We start from the raw sequence: 19055 nt of genomic DNA on the forward strand, positions 1-19055 counted from the left end.
TCAGAAAGGGGTCTCTAGAGGCCTACCTGGAGATGTCGAGGATTGAACCTGGGACCTTCTGAATGCAAAGCAGATGCTCTACCGCTGAGCCACGGAACCTTCCCTGGAGCACAGGGTTCCACATCCCTGACTTAGGACATCCCCCTAGCATCACAAGGACCAGCTTCTTTCTGTCCACATCGATCTGCATGCACACAGAGAGGGAAACGAAGCGAAGCCCCTGTTTCTGAAGGCGAAAGGCTCTGGAGTGTGGCTGCTGGATGATCTCGCAGCTGTCCTGTTCATGAACGGGGAAGAGATGAACAATTCTCTAAACGGGCGAAATTCACAAGCTGCCGAACCTCATTTAGCTCAGCTGTGCCAGGGGGAAAAAGCCTTAACTCGTGAACCTTTCCCACGGGGACCCACTTAGCACCAGGCTTTATGCGTTGGGGTCAGCCGCTGCCACAGGCAAAAAGCAAACAAGAGCAGCTGGAGTGGAGTTTAATGTTTGGAAAGATGGGCTGCGTTAACAGGCCAGCGGATTCTCTCCACACCGTGGCTGAGACCAGCAAGGTAGGGCCCACGGGCCAGCTGCAAGCGCTTCGAGACAGAGGTTCGCCCAGGTCAGCCATCTCTCCATGAGCTCGTCCTCCAACATCTGAATAAATATTAATAGGAAGAAAGCCTCTGTTCAGGTGATCAGGTTCAGGCAGCACCAGAAAACCTGCTTTCTGGGCTTGCAGACTGTTCCAAAGAATTTCCCCCGCAGGGCTCTGAGCCGGAAGCGAAAGTAAGGATAGCGACTCCAGTGGGAACTCCGACACCCAGAGAGAGGCGCCAAACAGAAGATTCTCCTCTTGCAAACTCCACACTGTCCTCCCGCAGGTCAGCCCCACTTAGGTGCAACAACTCCCCCCAGCACTGGCCAGGTAGCTCTCATAGTTCTCCTCGCAGCGTCGGACGCAGCGGCAGAAATAGCTAGGGTCAGCAATGGCCTCCAGGAGGTCTGTTTGAACCAGGCAGATGTTGTACAGCTCGGAGGTAGGGGTCGTGCGGAGACAGCTGCTTCCTCGCCCTGTGAACACCTGCCGGGTAAAAGAAGAAAGAGCCAAAATTCTGAGGCCGTGGATGCGACAGAGGAGCTGAAAGAAGGTGGCAACAGAAGAACAAGCTGCCAGCCAGCCCACCCCTCTCCTCCTTCACTCTGGGCGGTAACATGTCTCCTTTGGTGAGACGGAGAGGTGTTGGACCTCAAGCGTAACCCAGAAGCCCCTTCTCTTCAGAAGCCGGAAAGTCTGGATGCCCCAAAATTGGAGACGGTCCAGCCCAAGGAACGGGAAACAGATTAAGGCTCTTAGAACACAAGTCGTAATGGCAGAGGATGCCACTGAGCGTGTGCAGAGTAAGGTGAAGGTAAAGGGACCCCTGACCATTAGGTCCAGTCGTGACCAACTCTGGGGTTGCGGCTTTATTGGCCGAGGGAGCCGGCATACAGGTTCTGGGTCTTGTAGCCAGCATGACTAAGCTGCTTCTGGCGAACCAGAGCAGCGCACAGAAACGCCATTTACTTTCCCGCTGGAGCGGTACCTATTTATCTACTTGCACTTTGACGTGCTTTTGAACTGCTAGGTTGGCAGGAACTGAGACCGAGCAACAGGAGCTCACCCTGTTGCGGGGATTCGAACTGCCAACCTTCTGATCGGCAAGTCCTAGGCTCTGTGGTTTAACCCACAGCGCCACCCACGTCCCTCGTGTGCAGAGTGGCACCCCCTCGATACAGAGAAGAAAGAGCCTACCTGCCTATGATCAGGGGTTAGGAGGAAGGAATTCCAGAACAGAGCCTGTGGCTTCCAGCAGGCCTGAGCCCTCATTAGAAAGTGAGGCTGGCTAGGAGAACAGCAGGGAAAGGGAACTTTCGGCCTCTCAGACACTATCTCCTCCAGCAAGCATTCAGTCAAGAGAGTGTCAAACATCCCATGTCAAACATGTCCCGGGGTCTCAAGAGTGGCCTTTGGGGACCGAATGCTGCAAGCTATGGCTCAAACTTGTATGGGAGGGTGAGGTGGGGGACGGCGACTTTGTAGTAACTTGCTTTGGGTTCCCTCTCACTGGAAGGAGCTCTGCAAGCCGCTCTTACTGAAAGCACTCCATGTGGAAGATGCAGAACGGCGAAGCCCTTCAAATGCATTGGCTTTCAGCTTGCGTGGCAGCGGGGTTCTCTCCTGCCCTGGTCTGCGTATAGACTACTCCTAAGGAAAGGACGCGGGTGCCGCTGTGGGTTAAACCACAGACCCTAGGACTTGCCGATCAGAAGGTTGGCGGTTCGAATCCATGCAATGGGGTGAGCTCCAGTTGCTCAGTCCCTGCTCCTGCCAACCTAGCAGCTCGAAAGCACGTCAAAGTTCAAGTAGATAAATGGGTACCGCTCCAGCGGGAAGGTAAACGGCGTTTCCGTGCGCTGCTCTGGCTCGCCAGAAGCGGCTTAGTCATGCTGGCCACATGACCCGGAAGCTGTACGCCGGCTCCCTCAGCCAATAAAGAGAGATGAGCACCGCAAACCCAGAGTCAGCCACGACTGGACTTAACGGTCAGGTATCCCTTTACCCTTACCTTTAAGGAAAACACAGAATGTTGTTCCGTGTATAATCTTCAATCTTGCTTCATGTCCTTACTGAACAGCACCTAAAGTGGCCCGATCTATAGGAGCTTCAGGTTGCGGAAGGGGAAATTGGACCGACATCCCCTCTCCTGCCGGAGCCCTTGACTGAAAACATGCACAGGCCCCCAGTCCTCCCTTCTGCGCAGCCTTGAAATGCGTCGCAGCCCTTTCTTGCCCTGAATCTAGCAGGCAACCTCCAGGAAGCAAAGAGCAGACCAAAAAACTATAACCAGAGGAGAGCAAGCTGGAGCACGTTGTGTTATTACAGTCATTATTATCCACCGCATTTTTACACTAAGGTGTCTCAAAGCGACTTGCACAACAAAAACAGAAATAGCCCAGACGATAAAACCGGCGATAAAAATAGCAACGGCCAGAAATAAAGGAATGTGATCCATGCACTGAAGAGGAAAAAGCGGGGTCGAGATGGAGGCTGACCTGCAACTGGCCTCTGAAGCCAACAGATTTGATCGGGAGTCTGCAGAAGCGCCAAAGGTCACCTCCACAGCGCTCTCTCTAAATATAATTTGGCCCAAGGTCACGCGGCCAGGGGTGGATGAGGAACTGCTGCCCTGCTCAGCAAAACAGGGGCTCAAACGTTTTGCAGATAGGGCAGAGGAGACGCCGGGAGCTCCTCGCCTCTAGTGCAAAGAGCTCTTTGCGTTAACTGATCGGCTATTAAGTACTGAATGCAAAGGAAGGAAACTTCCTTTATTTCCAAAACGGAGGGGCAGATAGCATCCCTTCCCATGCGCAGCAGAGAGCCCCAGGAGGCCATTGTCATGGCTGGACTCCAGCAGGAACCAATTAACCTTTCCTGCCCAGCCATTCCTCATTCTGCCAGCCCAGCCAGTGCCCGTGTATTCCCTCCATTGCCCTCTCCTCCTCTTGGGAGGGTACACTCTCAGTCATGCACAAAGAGAGCTGCCACAATGGCCAGATCCTTCCCACTCCTCTCCCCAGAATCTCACTTCTGAGCATGCTCTTCCGGGGAAGCTGCCCTTTAAGCACAGAGGGCTGTGAATGAGCTTCAGAGCGCTCGGAGGCAGGATGCTGGGCCACGGCAGGCGGCAGGGATGACTCACGCCAGCAAGAGCAGGCAGCACGCACCTGCAGTTCGGTGCAAGCAGTCTCCCCTGCTCACCTGTGGTTTAAACAGGCAGCTGGCTTATCCCTTCCACCCTGTTCTGCATCTCCTTTGGGGCTGCCCAAGGGTTTCCCCTGACCAAGCTAGGCGTTTGGAAGGCAGCTCTGCCATCTAAGGGTGGCACAGGGTTTCAGAGGTGGATGTCAGAGGGGCATGCCTTTGCTCTGTCTCAAAGCTCTGGCCACAATCCTTCACCGGCCCAGTCTAGCCCACCTCCCAGGGTTGTCGTGAGGATAAGAGAATTATAAAGAGGATATGATCTGATAAGCGGGGTGGTTTTTGTTTGTTTCTACACCGGAATATTTTAGAGCAACGATCCATGGCAACGCTACCCGAGGGTGGATGATGGTGTCGGCATCGTTCAGGCGAATGTTGTCATCGATACAGATATGGTGGGTGCTTGTGTCGTGAGGGTCGATCCAAAGGGGCTTCCCTCCTCGGCTGGAGAACTGGTTCCTGGCCCACCTGGAACACACACACACACACACACAGAGAGAGAGAGAGAGAGAGAGAGAGAGAGAGAGAGAGAGAGAGAGGATCAGAATTTCTATGGGGATTTTTCCTAGGTTGCTGAAGCGAGAGTCTGTAATGAATCTTAGCAAAGACCCCACCAGCCCACCTTGTCCCCTCCAATGCAACGAATGGAAACGAGAAGGCAAGAAATGCATTGCATGCAGTGATCATAAGGGTCAAGCTGGCCTATTCTTTCTGCATACAAATACCAACTCAATTAACACATCTATTCTTATCCTACACAATTTATTCTGCTTCCACGGTTCAGCATTTGAGAAGATTTAGATTACTTTTGACAAGGAATGAGATGATAAAAAAAGGTTCAAGTCGATGGCGGACAGGGACTAAGAGCCAAAAAAGATGGATAGAAGTTGCGTTGACTGTTCACGATCCAGCTCTTCACCGCGGGAACCTCCTTCTCATTTCAGAGCTCTCTCGTGAGAATACAAAAACATTTCCAATCTCCTGTGCAAAAGAAACCTGCTTCTTCAAAATCATATTTGAAAAGCTTCTTAGGCTGCCACCATAGGACCCTGCATGGGAGGGGAAACTGCGAACAGGTATGCATAATTCTCAGTGCAGGACTTCACGTGCAATAGCAGCCGTTTGTGCTCCATGGACCACAGAACCCAGAAAAGGGTGCAGGAAGGGCTGCCAGTGTCTGCTGAAGGGCTCAGGCAGCGCAAGGCTTCCAGTACTCAAAACAAATAGATGCTCAAGTATCACAGCTGGGTTGTGCTCAGCTTTGGCTGGCTGCATTGTCAGATGGCCCAAGAGTCTGTCTTTTCTAAATCACAAAACTAGCGGGTTTGCTCAAAGCTTCCGGTGGCTCAGACTGCATGTCAAAGCAAGAGAGTTATTCCCAAGAGAACAACCTGGATTTAGCACAGCCCATTCCCTGCCTCTCCTTTTCTTTTTTTTTACTGGTACAGGACAAGATGAGCCCTCAGTCCTAATCTCAGCAGCAGAACACGGCCGAGCCAGGTGGATCTTAAAGAACCAAGGGCGACTTTGCATTTTAAACAATTGCTCTCGGGTATCTCGGCAGATGTGAGTTCAGTAAGGGAGAGGTGGCGAACCTATGGACCTCCAGACGTCGTTGGACTACAGTTTCCATCAGGCCCACTTAACATGGCCTTTGATCAGGGATCATGGGAGTTGGAGTCCAAGAGCATCAGGTTCTCTGTCCTGGCGGAAAAGGAAAGGAAGAGGCAAGCAAACATGTCTCAGCCCTGCAGGAATGTCAGGATGGAGACAGGAGAAAAGGGAGGAATCACTTTCTTTCTTTCTTTCTTTCTTTCTTCTTAATGATAATAATATTAATAATATCATCATCATCATATTATCATTATTATTAGGATTTATACCGACCGACTTTCTCCAAAGGAGCCCAGGGTGGCAAATGTATTGTGTGCATGCAACAAAGTCTCCTTGTGCATTGAGAGTTTCCCCTGACTCTACTACCCGATGTTAGGATATTTCCGTTCCACCTTAAAAGGGAGCAGGCTTTGAGTCACAGAATCTGCGTATTTCCTGTTTTTTACAGGATCTTTCTGTTGTGTCTTTTGCTTTCGTTTCTCTCTCACTGCCGGACATCTCTAGCAGGCAGTCATGGTTTTTCTCTGTTCTGATCAACACTGAATAAACTTCTATATAATGCTCTCCTGGGTGCAACTTTTGCTGTGCATATCTGCTGATAGAGTGTGCAAGAGCTCTGGATCCTTTTCAAGCTATTTCTGGAGCTCGTGTCGCTAATTGATGATACTGCGTGTCTACGGGAGATTGATGGACGTCCGGAGACGACATGGAGGTCAAGATGGACTTTGTCTCCCTGGCAGTATCCCAACACCCTATGCCCCTTAAACCTGTTCTGGGTTTTCCTCCAACCTGCCAGAGCACATTTAGGTGCACAGGTGTGGGGGGGGGGGCGGGGAGTCCCATTGCACAAGGGGACCTTGATCCATGCATGCAGCAACTTAGCTGAATCCCGCCCTACAATACTAATGCAATTAAAACTTCTAAAAACACTGGACGCTCAAACACACCCTGATTTATACCAGCTGTCCCCTACCTGATGCTCTACAACTGTTCTGGACGACAACCCCCACAGTCCCAGCCGGGATAATCAGGGATATACAGTGGTGCCTCGCAAGACGAAATTAATCCGTTCCACGAGTCTCTTCGTCTTGCGGTTTTTTCGTCTTGCGAAGCACGGCTATTAGCGGCTTAGCAGCTATTAACGGCTTAGCGGCTATTAACGGCTTAGCAGCTTTAAGAAAAAGGAAAAAAACTCGCAAGAAGTCGCAATACATTTTGTCTTGCGAAGCAAGCCCATAGGGAAATTCGTCTTGTGGAACGACTCAAAAAACGGAAAACTCTTTCGTCTAGCGAGTTTTTCGTCTTGCGAGGCATTCGTCTTGCGGGATATCACTGTAGTCCAACAGCATTGGGAGAGGGGGCGCCACGTTGGGAAGGCTGTTTTAGACTACAGTCACTTGCCTGGCTCAAAAATGACTGTCATGTGAGGCCAGGACACAAGAAATTTGTGTGCTGGTGGGGCAATTTTAAAAGTCTGGCCAAGCTGGGTTTTTTTTGAAAGCTACTATAAATGAATCACGGGCATCACCCTAAGTAAAAGCACATCAGTCGCCACAGGCTAAGAAGCAAGCCGCCATTCTTATCCCTCACCAGTCAAAGTGATCCTGGAAGCCACAAAGGCCTTCCCTGGAGCTGAAGTAGAGGTAGAGTTTCCTGTCGCCATCTTCACTGGAGAGCTGCCCTGCTCCCTGTGTCAACACCACCTTTCGCTTGCTGCACCGTATCGTTCCAGGACTGACATCCACCGGCAGCTGCCATAGCGTGGCGGGGAGGCACAGGAGGGGTGAAAAAAGCAAAGGAAACACAGATCCTGTCAAGCTCTCAACAGCAAACTTGAGGTCATCAAAGCAGATTGAGATGAGGAATCACCCTGAACTGGACCCGAGGATCAAGGGTGTTGCACTGGTGGAGGAAGGCAGGTGCGGGGGGTGCGGTGCACAACAGGTGCCAGCTGTGAGGGCGGATGACATTGCCTCGCCACCCACCCTCACTCGCTGTGTAGGCGGCAGGTTGCCAGTGACGATGCTGCCGCAGGCGGCTACTGACGCCCCCCCAACACTAGCCACATGGGCGGCTAGCCCCACCCCCACGGGACAGCTAGCCCCGCCCCGCCCCGGGTGCCAGGGCAGGTAGCTCTGCCCCTGGGACGTTGTCCCACCTGGATGCAGAAGGGGGCTGTCCCACCAAATGGATTAAGGTCTCCTTCAGCCTTCCCCAACCTAGCGCTCTGTCCCTGTTTTGGACTACAACTCCCATCAGCCCCCACCAATTTGCCCAAGAGTTTGGATTTGATATCCTGCTTTATCACTACCCGAAGGAGTCTCAAAACAGCAAACATTCTCCTTTCCCTTCCTCCCCCACAACCAGTGGCGTAGCGTGGGTTGTCAGCACCCGGGCAAGGCAAGTAATTTGCGCCCCCTAACCCGGGGCAAGGCAAGTAATTTGCGCCCCCCCCCGCTGCACTGTCCCTCCCCCAGATAGTCCCTTGCTCTCTCTCTGCACCGCACCGCACGCCTGGCACCCTCCCCTCCACAGTGGGCGGCGACCTGGCGGCTCGGATCGGATTCGCACAGCCAGCACTGCAGTGAGAGAGAGTGAGTGAGCCAGGTAGGGGCAGAGAGCTGCGAGTGAGAGCGCCCCCCCCCCCATGTTGCGCCCGGTGCGGCCGGCCCCCCCTGCGCCCCCCACGCTACGCCACTGCCCACAACAAATACTCTGTGAGGTGAGTGGGGCTGAGAGACTTCAGAGAAATGTGACTGGCCCAAGGTCACCCAGCAGCTGTATGTGGAGGAGCGGAGACGCGAACCCAGTTCTCCAGATTACGAGACTACCACTCTTAACCACTACACCACACTGGCTCTCAGGATGTCAGGAGTTGGAGTTCAACAACACTGAGTACTCGGCTGGCTACTTCCATGAGACCAGCAGAAACTTTCTCGACTTGCGTGTGAATGTTCTGCTCACATCAAACAGTGTTGCATGTTAAACCTGGAGCTGAAAGGCTTGTAAGGGCCAAGCAGTCCCTTTTCCATAGCCGGATGCCTTGGGAAGTAGGGAATAAGAACAACAGCCTTTTGTGTGCTACCAATATCTGATCTTGACATAAATACTGTTCCTGGGTATGGATCTCAACTGCAACAGCTGGAGAACCCATGCAGTATAATGGACAGCACACTCTATTGCAAAGATCTGGGTGGAAATGTCCACTCAGTCATGAAATTTACACAGGGCAGCTTTGGGCCGGTCCCGCACCATTAGCCGAACCTACCTCACAAGTATAAAAATGGGATCGCCCCCTGAGCGCAATGGAGGAATGGTGAGATAGAAATGTAATACATTAAGTAATAAATATGATTGCATTACCATCAAACATCCCCTAACAGATCACAAAGGTTGCCATAGCTGAATTCTCTCGGCAGCTGGCAGTGTACCAGAACTGATGAATGTGTCAAAAGTTCAGTCCTTAACAACACTGAAATTTACTCACATTTAATTCCAATTATAAAGGAAGGCTTTAGCGGTGTCAAAATATTTATTTGGTCCTCTCATATCCCGCTAAGCATCAACGGATGGCAGAATTTGTCTCTTTTCATGCATCAAATGCCTTCTGTCTAAGCAGAGAGCCAGCACGGTCCAATCTTGTGGACAGTGTTTTGGACTTCAATCAAATGCCGCCTTAGTCACCATCTTGGCAAGCTCGTTGTTGTTTGCTTCAGTTTCTCATCTGTAAAATGGGAACATTAAGTGCCCCAAGCTGCACAAGGAGTACAAGCTAAAGTCTGCAGTGCTCTACCCTTCAAGCCTAGCTAAATAAAACAGGGCCTAGGATTCAGAGAAATGCGGCAAATGGAGGACCCGCAGGTGCTTAAGAATGGAAAGGTAGGTACAGGGGCCCATAGCAAGGGCACAGGAAGCTCTGCAAGCTAGAAACAGACCACCTCAAGATCATTTAAGTCATAACCACGCTTTCCCAGTTCTTGAATATTTAGCCCATTATTCAGAAGCTTCACTTTGGAAGCACAGAGACCAAAAACCTGCTATTTTTAATGAAAGCTGAATTCCTCCAGGATTCCAGCAAAGCCACCAGGATTCTTCACTTTCAAACAAGATATTGCAATGTATAATGTTGGCAGCCTTGGTCCCCAAAGCGCAAAGGAGAGTCCCTACCAAATCCAAAGCTCCACACCTCCAGTATTATATTCATTTCTTATCGGGCAGCCTAATTAAATAATGCCAGATTTAATTTTGGCTGCCTACCCTTCAGAGAGAGGAAGCAATCAGCTGTGAGCTTGGCAGGATTTCCTAGAGGAGGCAAGAAGAAGAAGAAGAAGAAGAAGAAGAAGAAGAAGAAGAAGAAGAGTAGTTTGGACTTGATATCCTGCCTTTCACTCCCCTTAAGGTAGTCTTAACCTGCATCTCATAGGATGCCAACAGAGACTCCTAAAGCCTGCCGAGAGGCTGCATGGAAGGCCGGGACTTGGGAGACCAGGGTTCAAATCCCCACTCAGCCATGAAGCTCACCGGGTGGCCCTGGGCCACTTACTGCATCTGAGGTGACCCCTGACCATTAGGTCCAGTTGTGGCCGACTCTGGGGTTCCGGTGCTCATCTCTCTTTATTGGCCAAGGGAGCCGGCATACAGCTTCCGGGTCATGTGGCCAGCATGACTAAGCCGCTTCTGGCGAACCAGAGCAGCGCACGGAAACGCCGTTTACCTTCCCGCCGGAGCGGTACCTATTTATCTACTTGCACGTGCTTTCAAATTGCTAGGTTGGCAGGAGCAGGGACTGAGCAACGGGAGCTCACCCCATGGCGGGGATTCGAACCGCCGACCTTCTGATCGGCAAGTCCTAGGCTCTGTGGTTTAACCCACAGCGCCACCCGCGTCCCTAAAATGTCCATAACAGATGCTTAAAAACCTCCAAGGAAGGAGAGTCCACAGCCTCCCGAGGGAGACTGTCCCAGGACGATCTTTTTCTGCCCACTCACCGAGACGTCCCGCAGCGCAGGGAAGTGGGGGTGCTCCCCCTCCAGGGCGCAGCGCACTGCCTTCAGGACGCGAGCCAGGTCCGTGCCAAAGGTGCGGAAGACGACGGCAAAGTGCCTCCCTTCCCGGCGCAGGCTCTCCAAGAGGTGGAAGAAGGAAGGTAGAACCAAGTGGTAGCGCTTTCCCCGCGGGCCGGGGATGGAGAGCAGCGGGTGAGGCTGCCCCTGCCACTCCAGAAGCTGCAGGTGGCGCTTGTGGAGATCGCGGAACTTCCTCCCGGGGGGCGTGTCCGTGAACCGGGTGTTGCGGCCGTACTGGGAGTAAAAACTCACGGCGCCCGGGCAGGGAGGGAGCAATGAGGGGGACTCGCTCAGCCACTGCCACTTGCCTGGAAGGAAAGAGGAAGGAGGTGAGTTTAAGGGCAGGGGTCAGCAAACTTTTCCAGCGGGGGGCCAGTCCACTGTCCCTCAGACCTTGTGGGGGGCCGGACTATATTTTGAAGAAAAAATGAACAAATTCCTATGCCCCACAAATAACCCAGAGATGCGTTTTAAATAAAAGCATACATTCTACTCATGTAAAAACAAGCTGATTCCTGGGCCGGATTTAGAAGGCGATTGGGCTGGATCCGGCCCCCAGGCCTTCGTTTGCCTACCCATGGTTTAGGGTCTAAAGGAAGGAGGAACTATCTCTCTCTCTTCCATTGAAGAGAGCCAGTGTGGTGTAGTGGTTGAGAGCGGTAGTCTCGTAATCTGGGGAACCAGGTTCGCGTCTCCACTCCTCCACATGCAACTGCTGGGTGACCTTGGGCCAGTCACACTTCTCTGAAGTCTCTCAGCCCCACTCACCTCACAGAGTGTTTGTTGTGGGGGAGGAAGGGAGAGGAGAATGTTAGCCGCTTTGAGATTCCTTAAAAGGAGTGAAAGGCGGGATATCAAATCCAAACTCTTCTTCTTCTTCTGATGAGCTCACACTCTGTCCTGGGCCGTAAGTCCCAGCACAGGTTCACTTTCACCTTCAAAGCCAACTCGAAGCCTGGGAAGGGGACAGAGCTTGCCAACAAAACAACAAAACATCTGCTTTGAATGCAGAAGGCACCAGCATCTCACAGGAAATTAAGAGCCTCCTGGATCAGGCCAATGGCCCCCCTGGTCCAGCATCCTGTTCTCACAGTGGCCAACCAGCTGCAGGATTCAAGCACAAGAGCGCTCTCCCCTCCCGCAGAATCTCAGAGTTTGGCTGGGAAAGACTCCCTGCACGAAAACCTGGAATGCCACTGCCAGTGCCTAGAATGCACAGAGCTCAGGGCGTAGAGTGCCCTAAATAAGGACCTCCTTTACAGCATCCTGTGCCAGCCTGCTGCCCTCCAGATGTTTTAGTCTACGATGCTCATCGACCCAAGCTAGCACATCCTAATGGGAATCGGGAGTCCAAACATCTGGGGGGCACCAGGTTGGCAAAGGCTGCTTCCATGCTTCCGCAACAGCCTTTTATTGAATACCTTTTTTTAAAAAAAAGTGGGGGGGCTGGTGGAAGGAAGAGAACAATGCGCAGTGAAGTAGAATACAAATCTCTCACGCAAGGGGCGACAGTTCAGACAGAGGGCACCTGAAGTCAAGCAGCTTAGCCAAGTACATGTTAATTTTAACTTCTTGGTGCTCCCGCATGTGTGCAAGAGAGAGAGCTGGCAGGCAGCTTTAACCTAATTCTGAAGAGACCAACAATATGTAAATGTGCCTGGGCGAGATACAGGATGCAACAGCTCCTTTGATAAGGGTTCCCTTCGCACAGAACAAAAGAGCCTGATCTATAAGGAGATTTGGCTCGTGGGCGGCAGAATAGCACACGGTGCTGTCTCTTGGTCCAGATCCAAAAAGCCGAGGATGTAGGCAAGTTAGCCTTGAGCCTGGGATGAGATACAATGGGCAGGACTGCCCTGTTTGCTTTCCAATGCTAATGCTGAGAGGGAGTGCAAGTGGAGGTGTCACGAGAGGGTGGGTGGCTACTCCCAGTCCATTTTTAACCCATCTTCCCACCTCCCTGTCCAACCCCTTTTTCCTCTGTGGTATGCAGAGTACAGGTTGGGAGCTTGCCAGAAAGAGGGCAGTACCAACTCAAGGTGGGGGGGGGGGGGAAAGCAAGGCAATCATAAAAAGATGCCGAAGAAGAGTTTTTTTATTTACAAAAACACTCAATTTTCTATCATTATGTATAATGCATCTGGAAGGCTCTCTTAAAAGACAAAAGAAACCCAACAAGCGACGCTTGCCGCCTCTGATGAACAGGACATCATACTTGAAAATGCGTTAGGCATAATAATAGAAAACTGGGAGCGCATTTGTAAATAGATTAATATTATTTTCTTCAACAGCTGGTGAGGGTTGTCATTTTTTGGTTTTGCTGGTTTGCTTGCAAACTTTTTAAATATCTTAAAAACGGGGGGGGGGGGTGTAAATTTTTATTCTGAAAGTATGGCCCAGAGAAAAAAGTTTGAGAATCACTGCACTATAATAATAATAATAATTTATTATTTGTACCCCGCCTATCTGCCTGGGCTTCCCCAGCCACTCTGGGCGGCTTCCAACAAAGATTAAAAATACATTAAAATGTCGCACATTAAAAACTTCCTTGAACAGGGCTGCCTTCACATGTCTAGATGTGAATTAGCACAACGGGGGCTTCCCCCCAGCCCCACCTTCTCGCCACTGAACAGCACGTGGGGGGTAGGAGAGGGGAGACTGCTCCATCAGGAAAGGAGAGATGCTTGTGCTAACAATCTCCTTAAAGGTAAAGGTAAAGGTACCCCTGCCTGTACGGGCCAATCTTGACAGACTCTAGGGTTGTGCGCTCATCTCACTCAAAGAGGCCGGGGGCCAGCGCTGTCCAGAGACACTTCCGGGTCACGTGGCCAGCGTGACATCGCTGCTCTGGCGAGCCAGAGCTGCACACGGAAACGCCGTTTACCTTCCCGCTAGTAAGCGGTCCCTATTTATCTACTTGCACCTGAGAGTGCTTTCGAACTCCTAGGTTGGCAGGCGCTGGGACCGAACAACGGGAGCGCACCCCGCTGCGGGGATTCGAACCGCTGACCTCTTGATCGGCAAGCCCTAGGCACTGAGGCTTTAACCCACAGCGCCACCCGCGTCCCAACAATCTCCTTAGCCCTACATTAAATTATCCCCCAGGCTTCTGCCTCCTTCCCTACACACCCCTTGGCCATACCGTGTTTCTCTGCATCACCTATCCTGAAAATCAAAAATGATTTAAAAAAACACAAGCAATTCTCATTTCTTGCAGTTTCATCCAGCCATTGAACTTTTTACGTCACAGGACTTTTTACGTTTTACGTCACAGGAACTGGGATTTCAGCTGCTCGCATGGTCTTACCTGTTGGGTCGATTTTCCCCCAGGTGACAGTACTCAGGAAATAGTTTAGAGCAGCTCTGGGGTCCTGACCAGTGACAGCATCAGACACTATGATAGTGTTGTTTAAGTCTATGTGTAGAACCAGCTTCCGTTTCTTAGGGCTTAAGATCACCCCGGAAAGAGGGACTAAGCTGGAGGTAGTTCTTGGCTGCTGGCAGTCCATTTCTTCATCTTCTTCTCTTTGGGCAGACTGGCCATGTTGCCCTTCTGCACAGCTAAGATTGGTGACCTGGTTCTCCTCTGCAGAATTTCTTACACCATTCCCAAGACCATCAGTCTCAGAACAAGGTTTTCTTTTCATCAAGCTGGAACTACCGGAGACGGACTGTGTGCCAACTGTCCCAGGAGCCATCTCTGTACATATGGTCATCAGCTTGGGTTTCAAATCGCTCGGATCCGTGTTGGAAATATCATCTCCTGCAGTGCAGCTGCCAGAGAGATCTCTCTCCCTTGAAGCCGTTGGGTCACTCATGGGCTGGGATGAATTAGGAGGGAGATGCCGCCTCAGGCTCAACTGTAGGGACAAGAGGAGAAAAGGTCACTATTTTCCCCTATGTCATTCAATGTGAAGCAGAAGCTTATACAGTGGTACCTCAGGTTACACATGATTCAGGTTACAGAGTCCACTAACCCAGAAATAGTGCTTCAGGTTAAGAACTTTGTTTCAGGATGAGAACAGAAATCGTGCTCCGGCGGCGCGGCAGCAGCAGGAGGTCCCATTAGCTAAAGTGGTGCTTCAGGTTAAGAACAGTTTCAGGTTAAGAACGGACCTCCGGAACAAATTAAGTTCTTAACCCGAGGTACCACTGTATAATTAGATCCAGGTTCACTCAGCTATAAAGCCCACTACATGGACATTCTACTGCTCAGCATGGTGAATTGTTGAGACTGAGGCATTGTGGGAATAAAACAGTGTGCTCTGATCATAATCTGCACCCTCAATATCCTCTGAGCTAATTTGTGCCATTTCTTTTTATAGATGGGCGACTGAAGCAGAAAAAATGTTTTCTTTCCCCAGACCACCCCAGCGAAAGCCAATCCACAAATTTGACAAAGCTATCATAATGCGGAGAAAGCATATTGACTTCCTAAGGTTTGCATGTGTGAGAGGAAACCGGCAAGAAAGTGCATTGAAAGATTTGCATTTATAGAAACCTGCCTCTAACTGATCAATAACTGAGCTGGTTCTGAACTCTAGTTTTAGGAAGGAACATAGGAAGCAGCCTTATACCCAAGCCAGACAACTGCTCCCTCTAGCTCAAGATGATCAACAATGACTGGCGGTGGCTTCCCAAGGTTTTGGCTTCCCAAGGTTTTCAGACAGAAGCAATTCCCAGCTCACCCTGGAGATGCTGGGGACTGAATCTGGGAACTTCTGCACTCAAAACACATGCTCTGCCATTGAGAAATGGCCCTTCCTCTCACATGGTTTTTTAGATCACACATGCAACCTACTCCCTTATCTATTCACTAAAATAAATAGGGTTTCTCGTCTGTCAAGCTGAATCCAACACTTTACCCACCAGATGCTGTCAATTCTGGAACTAGAACACCGCAGAGACTCCAGCATACAAGGCCTGACCAGGATACACCCAGCACCTTAGATTCACCTGATCTTTCTCCTACGGTTCTTTATGTCCCTCTTTCAAACTGCCTAAGCACTAATTCCCACCATACCTTGCTCCTCTGTTTCCTCTCCTACCTGATGTGTTGGTGTACACTCACTCTGTCCCACATAAGCAGACAACCATAAGCAACAGCTTGCAGGCATTCCATAGCCACCTGCTCACAAACAAAAGGAAGAACTTTGCATAACTGAACTTAGACAAATCATTGTCACAAAATGTGTGGGAAACAATTAGCAGAGAGAGAGGTTCTTAAAAAGGGGATTAAAAGGTAAAGGTAAAGGTACCCCTGCCCGTACGGGCCAGTCTTGACAGACTCTAGGGTTGTGCGCCCATCTCACTCAAAGAGGCCAGGGGCCAGCGCTGTCCGGAGACACTTCCGGGTCACGTGGCCAGCGTGACATCGCTGCTCTGGCGAGCCAGAGCCACACACGGAAATGCCGTTTACCTTCCTGCTAGTAAGCGGTCCCTATTTATCTACTTGCACCCGGAGGTGCTTTCGAACTGCTAGGTTGGCAGGCGCTGGGACCGAACGACGGGAGCGCACCCCGCCGCGGGGATTCGAACCGCCGACCTTTCGATCGGCAAGCCCTAGGCGCTGAGGCTTTTACCCACAGCGCCACCTGCGTCCCCCCCCCCAAAAAAGGGATTAGCTGCCGCCAAACATATGAAGGTAGAGTCTACCACTCAGAGTCTACTACTAGCCACAATTTAACATGGAACCTTAGCATTCAGGGCACATTTGTATGCAAGAATGTTCAGAGATCTTCTCTGTGTGTATTTCTGATCACCATGTGCAGGAGACAATGGGGAGTCTACTTCGCATTCTTCCTGCTTCTCAGTTTTCCAAAAGCAAAACAAGATAGCCAGTTGGAAAGGACTTGATCTTTGGTCTGATCCAAAAAAGGCAATGCAACTCTGTATTTCCACCTCTGGCAAATACATTTCATTCTATATGTAAGGAGGACTGTTATTCCACATCAAAGGCAAAACAGAACCACCAAATATTTTCTTGCAAGAATCAGAAGCTAAATATTCTACTCTGTTCTTTACTCCTACACAAACCCGCCTTAGCTTAAAAACCAAGCAAATTAACCAGACTTGCGCAAGGCTGGCCAGCAGTTCCGCTGTGCTTAACGGCACTTGTTGCTTTCAAGCCAGCTCATGAACCCTAAGGCTGCCTTCTTTCATGTACACACCCTAACGTGGGAATAAAGCTCCCCGAACACAGCTGAGCGGATCTGCAGCAGGGTAAACCCGTACTGCAAGGCTGGCGATTACCAGTTTGGGGAGTCCCACAGGTCAGCCCACACAAGTCACAGAATCATAGATTTGCAGAGTTGGAAGGGACCACAAGGGTCATCTAGTCCAACCGCCTGCAATGAAGGAACCTTGTTGTCCAACATGGGGCTCGAACCCACAACCCTGAGATTAAGAATCTCATGCTCTTAATAACACTATACAAATTTACACAATAATGTATGGGAATATCGTATACAGTGGTACCTCGGGTTAAGTACTTAATTCGTTCTGGAGGTCTGTTCTTAACCTGAAACTGTTCTTAACCTGAAGCACCACTTTAGCTAATGGGGCCTCCTGCTGCTGCCGCACCACCGGAGCACGATTTCTGTTCTCATCCTGAAGCAAAGTTCTTAACCCGAGGTACTATTTCTGGGTTAGCGGAGTCTGTAACCTGAAGCGTATGTAACCCGAGGTGCCACTGTATTTGCCATTTGTGTGTGTGTGCATATTTTCGCTTTTCTATGTATCTTTGTTGTTGTTTTTTCTCCCTCTCACTTTTCCTTCTTTTTTCCCTGTATCACTTGATTTATTTTAACTGAAATCACCTTAATTATATATAGAGAGAGAGAGTGTGTGTGTGTGTCTCATGCTCTACCAGCTGAGCTACCCCACAGGCATGGCAGCAGTTTTCTTAAGCTCCTTATTTCCTCCAGCCTGACCTTAACTGCCTCTAACCCTCTCATGGCACCCCCCCTCTTAGCCACCATCACAGGGTCCCTCGCCCCAGGAGCCCTCTCTCCACACCCAGCCCCGGACCCCCAAGGGTCGGGGAGATAGGGACTAGGGCAAGTGGGGGTCCATGAGGCTCGTCCTCTCCCATGGGACCTCTGGGGGAAGGGCGAGGGGTGCCCTTCCCCTTCCTCCTTCCCAGCCCTGATCCAGCCACGTGACCCAGTCCCGACAGGCACCGCCAACAACCGCCATCCCCACCAGCAGCGCTCCCCCTCCTCCACCCGCCCCTTCCCCCCCACCGTTACCAAGATACCGCCGCTGCCCGGCGTCCCACTTCCGCTCCGCCGCCTCCGGCATGTAACCATAGAGGGTCTTTTTCGCTCCGCGCCTAGAGACGCCTCTTCCTCCCCTTTTGCGTTTCCTCGTTGCGCCTTACGGAGGCTGCGGCGCCCCCTGGCGACCGGACTCCGTTTTCCGCTCAAGTTTGCCGACTGCTGTTCATTGTGGCTGGTTGGTTTTTGCCATTCGAGTGGCTGCTGCGGTGGCTTTGGCACTGGCACGTTGCGAGTTTTGTAAGAAAGAAACGACGCTTGGTTTTACACGTGCGCAGCGGATTGAGGAAACCTAGCCAGATGGGCGGGGGTATAAATAATAAATTATTATTATTATTATTATTATTATTATTAATAATAATACCGCTCCACTTAAACGAAATAATAATAAGACTTAAGAAAAAGGGGGGAAACACCGCTCCACTTCGGTAGGGAGATGTGCGTTTTTAATCACCACTCGCATATTTGTTTGTGAACCCCCTACAAACAGAAAGCTAGCCCATCACGCACAAACATTTCTGGTTTTAAATTGCTTCTTGCTGTGGTGCTAGCTTTCTATTTGCAGGGAGGTGTTTGAACAAAAGGGAACGTTCAAAAAACAGCATGGCTCACCATCAGAAGAGCCCCTATTCACCGGGCGCATCTGTGGGTCCCCAGATGTTGTTGGACTACAACTCCCATCATCCCTGAGCTCTGGCCTTGCTAGCTAGGGGTGATGGGAGTTGTAGTTCAACAACATCTGGGGACCTACAGGTTGAGAAAGGCTGGTTTAGACAAATATTTTTAAACGGATGGATCCAACAAACCAATTGTTAAACATGACAACACTACTAAATGCAAGATCTCCGGAAGGAAGTCAGTTGGAATGAACTGACTTGAGGAGCTGGATCAGGACAATGGCCCAACTATTGCAGCGTCCCGTTCTCCACCTGGCCACCCAGATCTCTGTCGGAAAGCCTTAAGCATGACCTGAAGGCATGAGCACTCCACCTGCCCCGCCTCCCACCATAGTTTCCAGCCATTGGTACTCAGAAGCATTACAGTACTGCGCCTTAGTGCGGAGGCAGAGAATAGTCATGATGGCTAATAGCCATGGATATACGTCTCCATGAATTTGTGTACTCTCTTAAAGCCATTTAAGTGAGTGACCGTCGCTGCCTCCTATGGGAACGAGTTCCGTAGTTTAACTAATCTGATGAACTACAGTTGATTCCATCATTTCAGAACTTTCCTGCCTGAAATACAATTAGAAGCCAAGGACTCACAAGATAATGTCTAGATAAACTCTCCCTATGCCCAATAGCAGGGATGGG

The 19055-nt window shown here is 50.7% G+C and overlaps 1 protein-coding gene across 1 annotated transcript; it reads right to left on the minus strand.

Moving 5' to 3' along the window:
- Positions 1-468: 468 nt before the first annotated feature.
- On the minus strand, positions 469-17919 carry LOC310670549 (uncharacterized protein). Its single transcript, XM_083426062.1, has 6 exons — positions 17716-17919; positions 13773-14325; positions 10388-10773; positions 6990-7150; positions 4121-4253; positions 469-1067 (listed from the first exon to the last, which is right to left on the minus strand). The coding sequence occupies exons 1-6, from the start codon at positions 17773-17775 to the stop codon at positions 879-881; spliced, it is 1482 nt and encodes a 493-aa protein (XP_083282188.1). The 5' UTR covers positions 17776-17919; the 3' UTR covers positions 469-878.
- Between the last annotated feature and the right edge of the window lie 1136 nt (positions 17920-19055).

The sequence above is a fragment of the Podarcis tiliguerta genome (assembly GCF_965153285.1).
Source record: "Podarcis tiliguerta genome assembly, chromosome: 2".
In the NCBI taxonomy this organism is placed as follows: Eukaryota; Metazoa; Chordata; class Lepidosauria; order Squamata; family Lacertidae; genus Podarcis; species Podarcis tiliguerta.